Source organism: Chiloscyllium plagiosum, chromosome 10 (assembly GCF_004010195.1).
Source record: "Chiloscyllium plagiosum isolate BGI_BamShark_2017 chromosome 10, ASM401019v2, whole genome shotgun sequence".
NCBI classification, from domain to species: domain Eukaryota; kingdom Metazoa; phylum Chordata; class Chondrichthyes; order Orectolobiformes; family Hemiscylliidae; genus Chiloscyllium; species Chiloscyllium plagiosum.
In genome coordinates, this window is record NC_057719.1 from 4,804,622 (window position 1) to 4,813,078 (window position 8,457).

Genomic DNA, 8,457 nt, shown 5'->3' on the forward strand with positions numbered 1-8,457 from the left:
ATCTTCAAAACTCCAAGTAGGTCACTTAGATGTCCTTTCCAGCCAAGGTATAGGATTGAACATCAGGTTGCAGGTTGTTAAAAGCCAGTTCTGCAGAGACTATTTAGTTTATATTTGATTTACTTATTGTAACACTGGAGAAAAAGAAAAGTCTCAAATACTAAGTGTCACAGGAGAAACTGTACACAACATACCTGTAAGCTTCTGAAAGGTTAAAAAAAAACACCTCAAGGGTGTCCCCAGCTTTGTTAAACTTTGTGTTTTCTGATATTACTAGTTCAACTTAAGTACATTTCCATGTTGAAACCTAAAATTGAGAGAATTTCTAATGCAAAAATACCACTTAATTCTGTTGCCTTTATAAGTGACAGTTGTAGGATTTTGTTTGAGACTGAAACCTGGGGTGACATGGTGGCTCAGTGGTTAGCACTTCTGCCTCACAGCGCCAGGGACCCGGGTTCGATTCTGGTCGACTGTCTGTGTGGAGTTTGCACATTTTCCCCATGTCTGCATGGGTTTCTTTCGATTGGTCCAGCTTCCTCCCACAATCCAAAGATGTGCATGGCAGGTGAATTGCCTATGCTAAATTGCCCATAGTGTGAGGTGCATTAGTTAGGGGTAAATGTGGGGAATGGGTCTGGGTGGAGAGTTGGTGTGGACTTGTTGAGCCAAAGGGTCTGTTTCCATACTATAGGGAATCTAATCTAATAAATAGTCTCTTGTTCTTTTATGCAGGAAGACATCAAGTCGCTAACAGCCCACGTCATAGAAAATTACTGGAAAGCACTTGAAGATGTGGATTATGTGCAGACGTTCAAAGGGTTGAAACTACGTTATGAGCAGCAAAGGGAAAGGCAGGATAATCCAAAACTTGACAGGTGATTATTTTCAATAAATATAATTTCTCTTCCTTAAGGACTTGTAAAAAGCTCCAGTTCATTGGCTGCGTTACATAAAATGTTGAAAAGGCTGCATGAAAAGAGTTTGGTAAACCAAAAAGTTTGAGTTAGATTATTCAAACTTTTAATTTAGAACATCATATGAAGGAAGGAAAACTGGAGGCAGTCTCTTAGTTTGTTGATTAGGGAAAGAAGGGATAGAAAATAGAAGTGTGATTTGGTGTTACAAGTCAAAGTGAGTGAAATGTGTGAAGTGATCCTGTCTCATTTCTGCCAGATTTTTTCTGGACCATAGACAACACACTTCTTTTACTTTTAATTCTGAGCATAATGCTTATTTTTAATGACAGCTGCTTGCATTTGTCACGTCTGAGATATGCTGTTGGTGTACATCGTGAATTTGTATCCTTGATCTGTTATTGATGAGTAGACTAGGGTTAAATGTATTCCTCGCACTTGTGTGCTCACTTTTTCTGTCCCTTCCCCATCTCTCTCATCTTCCCCTTCCTCTCCCTTTCTATGCCTCTGAAATTGGCAGATTGTACTTCTATTGATTTTACACAACTGAATATCTTATGCATGCTTCAGAAGGCAGTTGAGATTGTTATTGTTGACCGTTAAGAGCCATGTAAGGATGGCGGATTTCTTTCCCTATTAATTAACTATTTGGGATTTTGCAACAATCCAATATTTTCCTGACCAATTAATTTACTAAGAAATATATCTCCTTGCATCTTTTTTCCAATTGAATTGAAATTCTTATTGCCATTGTGAGATTTGAACTCCAGTTATCTGGATTACTATTCCAGCGTTTTAACCACTACCATTCCCACTATGGCAAAGTATTCTGATGTTTTATTTTATCTCTGAAATACAGTATGCGCTCCATCTTGCGGAATAACAGGTACAGACGAGATGCCCGCACCTTGGAGGAAGAGGAGGAGATGTGGTTCAACACAGATGAGGATGAAATGGAAGATGGGGAGCCAGTGCTACTACCAACTGACAAGTCAAAAAATGATGACGAAATCATGGACCATTTTGGCAAATTTATGGAGAGGAAAAAATGTATGGAATCTGCCAATTAAGTGTAAATTCTTCTTTTTATTACTCAACTGCAGGAATAAATGGCTCTCAGGTTGAGCAGTGCTCTCTAGCACAGAAAGTTTCCCCAGTCTCAGTTCTCTCATGATGGTGGATGCCCTATTACTTCATATGGAGACGGGAGTTCATATTTTGACAAGTGAAAAATCTGCTTGACAAACCGTCTTCAAAAAGCAGCTTCACAATGGCCTGTTGGGCAAAAGGCACCACGTGGACTGGGGAGAATGTTAGATTTGGCTTCTGCATCCTTGGGCTCAAAAGGTGGGGATAGAAATCGATCCAGAATCCCACTCTGACGTTTATCAAATGACAGAAATGCCAAACGACAGAATTAGTCTTGGCAGTAATGCCCTATCCGAAGGATGAGGAGCTAATTTATCCAGACTCTTGTAAGAACATTGACCTTTTGGCAATAGGGTGTTTCTAATAGCCATGGAACCACATCTCAGTAGCAGTCAACACTTGTGGTAGAGTGGCAATGTTGAAATGAATCAGCCAGGATATGTCCCAGAGACCATAGAAAGCAGATAATGCACATTGAAACAAGTATTTGAATTGGTTTTCTCTATCTCCAACTTCATTTTCATTTAGCTCCCTCCCTCTTTCCCTTATTTTCTGTATATTAGTTATTTGCACTGCCTCAATAGTTAGTGCTTTGATAATTGTTTTTAAATTTTGTAATACTGGTGTTTTGGTGGCGGTTTAAAAAGAAGGCTACTTTTCCCCACTGAGTGTTGGTCAGGAAGGGGAGAGAGCAGGCTGGAGTTTGTACTGAACTATGGACCACAAATAAACAGTTGTGGAAGGCAGACTGAATCCTACTTCCTGCTTTGGTAAATAGATGACTAGCAATGTAGCAGGAAAGTGCAACTGATAACATGTAAATCACAGTACAATTTGAGATTGTGAAATTATTCATATGTCAAACTAAACATTTATGTATCTGAACCAATGTAGGCCTAGCAAAGAAATTGAATCCATATAAAATATAAAGGCTGTTAGTTTGAGAGGAATCTAATTGATTGGGGTAGAGGGAGAGCTGCAGTTTTGATCTTGCTTTAATTTAGATCTTACTGCTTACAATTCAATAACAGTTTTACAAAAGTCATTATGACAGAATGCAGGCTCCATTGTGGACTACTGCGTAATCCTATTTCCTTTTCATTATGCATGACCTTGAGAGAAGATTCTCTATTGTTAATATTCCATTCTATTTCCTGTTTGCATATATTGTGTGAAATTCACTTCATTCAAAGACAGTAATATTCACTACATAATTTTAGTTTTTTTGATGAATTTTAGTGTTAGAAGAAAAATTTATTGGGACTTTAATGACAGAAAAGTTAAGTGCACTTTAATTTGAGAACTTAATCCTACAATTTGTTCATTCAATTCTTTGTATTTAGAAGTTGAATTTGTCCCTTCTGTTTTGAAGAGATGACTCTGACTTGCATTGAACATTTTATCTGTATTAACCTTAAACTGGTGTTTATGTAAGATACTGTTTTAAATATCTTTGAAGTAAATTATAACCTTCCCCTGTTTTTAGTGAAGGACGGGGATGAAAAGGAGATCCTGACGAAAAACACTCTGACCGGGAGGCAAAGTCCCAGCTTTAAGCTTTCCTTCTCCAGTGGTGGAAGTAGCAAGTCCAGCCTCACCAGCCACTCAGCCTCGAGTAATGCACCTGGGTCACCGGGTTCCCCGGGATCTCCAGGGTCACCTGGCACAATAGCCAAAAGCACACCTCATATGGCAGCTATTACCACCAAGGTATTGTATTGGAGTTAAGTGAGTCTTCAAAAATGCTGGGGCCATTCCAGATAATTGCTGCAGCCTGACCTCTCCATCTGATTATCTCCTATCCATCATATTGTAATCAAGTTTACTTTTCCTTCCTATTGTGTAATTGCATGAACAAAATATTGGCTGCAAAATCATTGTTCAATCTCAAGTCTTTAATTCCAGTTGTTTTGTACAAAGTCACACAAATATGGGGAAAAAAGTGGGTGGCACAGTGGTTAGCACTGCTGCCTCACAGCGCCAGAGACCCGGGTTCAGTTCCCGCCTTGTTGGGCCGAAGGGCCTGTTTCCACAATGTAAGTAATCTAATCTAATCAAAAAATTAGTGCTGAGTTCTGTGTTCAACCACTTTAGTTGAATCTCATCTGTGCAACCTTGACAACGTGTATGTCACAATAATTGGGGATGGTTGCTGTCTTTTTTCAATTATATGCTGATATAAAATCAAACATGTAACAAATTCAGCAGTCTAGCACCATCTGTGGAGAGAGAGAGAGCAGAGTCAGGGTTTCAGGTCCTATGACCATGCATCAGAACTGCCAACCAAATATGTATCCATTGAATTTAAAAATCAAACCAAAGCTTCAATGACAAGATTGACTGCTGAGTAACACTGTCAGGTGTGTGGTGCTGGAAAAGCACAGCAGATCAGGCAGCATCCATGGAGCAGGAAAATCGACGGGAAAGGGCTCATTCCTGATGAAGGGCTTTTGTGCGAAATATCGATTTTCCTGCTCCATTGATATTGCCTGACCTGCTGTGCTTTTTCAGCACTACACTCCTGACTCTGATCTCCAATATCTGCAGTCCGCACTTACACCATGCTGAGTAACACTGCCAAGAGTAGTCCTACAGAGGACTTTGCAGTCAGGGTCACTGAATAATGGTCAGGAACCAGATTAGCTAACTTCCCAACTGTATTGTCAAATTAATTTAAAATTTATAATTCTTACTTTGAAGTTATAGCCTTTAATAATTGATTCATGGCATTTGTCAACCCTCCAATTCAGGCAAATACTCCTAGGTCTTTGCTAACAATGTTTTGATCGTTGGAAGGCACAGTAGCAATTGGGTCCCATTTCTTTCCTTAGTAAAATAAAAAAAACATTGTCAGAGCTTTTGCCAATCCATTATCAGTTGTTCATAGCTCAGGACAACTCTCAAATTTGTCGTTTCTGTATGTATCCTGGCTCAGTTAGGAACATAAAAACAGGAGTAAGCCATTCAGCCCATCAAGCCTGCTTCACCATTTAATATGATCACAGCTGATCAACTATTTCAATGCTTTTTACCCATGCTATGCCATCACTTTTTGCACCATTGGTAATCAGAAATTGAGCAGTCCTTACTTTAAGATACTCAAAGATTGAATTCCACAGTGGAGAAATGAAGTGCAAGGATTCACAGACCTCTGAGTGAAGGAACTTCTCATCTTGGTCCTACATGGCATCCCTCCTATTTTTAAGTTGTACCCCTTGTTCTAGACTTCCCAAACAGGGAAACACCTGACGTGCATTTACTGTTCAAATACTTTGTAAGTTTCAATGAGATAAGCTCTCAATCTTTGCGAAATCTAGAGAATACAGTCCCAGTTTGCCCAATCCCTTGTCAGGCCACAGTTCTTTTCCAGGAATAAACCTGGAAAAGGTGCCAGTTGGTAATGTACTTGGTAATTGGTCACTATCTTCCTATTCCAGGACTTAGGCACACAGTCTACACTGACACCCTAGTGCAGTGCTCACTTAGCACTGCAACATCAGAAGTGTCATCTTTTGGATTAAACATTGTCACATTTGCCCTCAAGATGTAAAAATGAGCATTGGCCTTAAGTCCAATTTCTTGCCAATATTAATAACATGATCAACGTTGAGGAAAGAGGTTTCATTGGTCAGTATCACATTGCGCAAGAAGTTCCAGCAAGCACAGATGATGTGCTGTTTTTCCTATATTATAACGATGGCTGCATTTCAAAAGTATCTGATTGACTAAAATATTTTGGAATACACAGCACTTGTGAGAAGCTTTACATAAGTCTTTCGCCCTGTTGAGACCGAGCAGTTTTGTGACATATGAAGTAACAAGAGCCTATAGGTTAGTATTAATGGCCCGATGTTTGGAATATCTGATATTATTAGATGGAAGAGTACTTGAAAGGGCAGGACAGTCCCTTACTTGGATAACTTTATGATCTGTACAATTTCGAAGAGTGTGTTGCTAGAAAAGCATAGCCAGTCAGGCAGCATCCAAGGAGCAGGAGAATTGACATTTCAGGCATAAACCCTTCATTGAAATAGCAAGCCCTTCATCCTGATCTGTACAGTTGTAATTACACTAGTTGATGTTTTGTGGAATTCCTCATGGTAAATCATGGAAAAACAATGAAATTCAGGATAAAGCTTTTTACCCAGAGTGGTTAGAATATGGAACTTGCTATCATAAGGATTGTCTGAGACAAATAGTATATATGCATTTAAGGGGAATCTATACATTTGCTCAAGAAAGAAGGGAATAAAATGATGGGGGTTAGAATTGTGGAGCCTGTGTGATACATAAACACCTGCATGAGCATTTTTTGGGGTTTCTTTGTGCTGTAAAATTGTACATAATGAGAATGAGATTTAAGGTGCAGGGATATAGATATTGTAAAATTGATGGCCTCCTGAACAGTTGTAAAGTTGAAGGAAAAATAAAGTGGTAGAGAAACTCAGGTTTAGCAGCATCTTTGGAGAGTGTGTGATCAAGTTAACGTTTTGCCTGTGCTATGATTGTTTGTTGGAACTAAAGGGGCTGGAGAATGATAGTTTTAATACCATTGACGTGGGTGAGAAGCAAGTGAAACAGATGCTGAGGGGGTTAGAGCAAACAACCATGATGCTTGAGAAGAAAAGGTGGTGAAGAATAGGTGTTACTGGGATGTATAAATAGTAGAAGATAGGTCAGTTCTGTTAAGAGCAAACCATGGGTGGGGAGGGAGTGTAATCAAAGTGGAGGACACAATTCATAATCTGAGGTTGTTGAGCTCAGTGTCAAGTCCTAAAGGCTGTAAATGGCCTAAACAAAAATGAGATGCTTACTTCCAGCTGCAGCAGAAATGTCTCTGTGAGAACAATGGTATATTGAAATGGCAAGCAACTGGAGGGTCTGAATCATTCTTATGGACACATGATTGGTCTCACCATTATAGAGCACTATATTGTAATGTTAACTCTGATTTCCCAACAACACTTCAGAATAATGAGCTATTTTGTTTGTGCTACAGTCAGCATTTGAAATATGTTGACCACTGTATATTTATCTGTTGTAAATTTCTTACTACTTGTGCAGGGTGGTCTAATCGGCCTTGTAGATTACCCAGATGATGATGAAGAGGAAGAGGAAGAAGAGGAAGATGGTGATGAAAAAGAACAATCGGCGCCTTTGACTAAGAAATCTAGGCTTGGATCCTAATGGTGATCTCCTTTAGCCTTGCCCAATGGCATTTGGTGATCTGCAAATTTCACCAGGCTCAGAAAAGGGTGGCTGAACAGTTCTGTCTTACACAGATAAATGTACACGTGGAATTCTGCTGATCAAGTGCCAATCCAGCCAAGTGGGGAAACAGCAAAACTAAAGTTGAGAACAAAGGATTTGGACCTTGACACTTGAGCGTATCCAGGCTTTGACCTCACTCTACCCCCTTTCTCAGGGAAGGAAGATATAAAGCAGCATCCAGTGAGGGTGGCGAGTTTTCTGGTGCTACAAAACGTAGCATGACTGGCTCATTTTGGTTCGGTCTGTAATGGTGTGTCAGAAGGTCACTGGGAATTTGAGAGGGCATCGTGATGTCCAACAGTAATTCTTCCCTGGAGTGCCAGCAGTTTTTCTCATTGTTCAAAGACTTGCCTTCCCATTGTATATTCAGGACATCAATGGTCATGATGAACAAAAATATTTTAAAGGAACCTCTGTGGGAGGACTGAGAGTACACAATTTTTCTCTTTTTAACCTTTGCCCTTTAAAACTGCATAATTTTTTGAGGAAAAACTCACATCCCCTCTGATTAAAAAGTGAATGGAATTTCTAGATGTGATCATTTTTGTTTCATATCTTGCATTTTCTTCAATTTTTTTTGAGTGTACACTTAGTTGTTTAAGTATATTTGGGACCATTAAAGAAATTTTGATGTAATGTACTTCCCTGTTTTGTATTGGAATCCTTCATTGTGTTATTTGCATGGAGTGGGTTTTTCTACTTGAATACAAATTGGTTATATAGAAATTAAAGATGGTTTGCTAAACTTTTTTTGAAAAGCTAGTTCCAAAATGATCTGGAAGAGAGCACTGTTGGTATGATCAGCAAGTTTGCAGATGACACAAAGATTGATGGAGTAGCAGGGGACTGTCAAAGAATACAGGAGAATATAGATAGACTGGAGAGTTGGGCGGAGAAGTGGCAGATGGAGTTCAATCCAGGCAAATGTGAGATGATGCATTTTGGGAAGTCTAATTCTAGAGCGAATTATACAGTAAACTGAAGAGCCTTGGGAAAAGTTGATGAGCAGAAAGATCTGGGAGTGCTGGTCCATTGTATCCTGAAAGTTGCTACACAAGTGGATAGAGTGGTCAAGATGGCATATAGTATGTTTGCCTTCATCGGGCGGTATTGAGTATAA

General features: G+C 39.4%; 1 protein-coding gene across 3 annotated transcripts in view; it reads left to right on the forward strand.

The window, feature by feature from the left end:
- smek1 (SMEK homolog 1, suppressor of mek1 (Dictyostelium)) overlaps positions 1 to 7,977 on the forward strand; it is a 137,594-nt gene extending 129,617 nt beyond the window's left edge. For 2 of the 3 annotated variants that reach the window (XM_043696928.1, XM_043696926.1), the window contains exons 12-15: positions 736 to 878; positions 1,777 to 1,967; positions 3,553 to 3,776; positions 7,131 to 7,977. In XM_043696928.1, coding sequence (XP_043552863.1) covers positions 736 to 878; positions 1,777 to 1,967; positions 3,553 to 3,776; positions 7,131 to 7,253 — 681 coding nt within the window. In that variant the 3' untranslated portion in view covers positions 7,254 to 7,977. Of the gene's footprint in view, positions 1 to 735; positions 879 to 1,776; positions 1,990 to 3,552; positions 3,777 to 7,130 lie in introns of those variants that run through there. The other variant, XM_043696929.1, reaches the window with a different exon arrangement.
- The last annotated feature ends 480 nt before the right edge of the window (positions 7,978 to 8,457 follow it).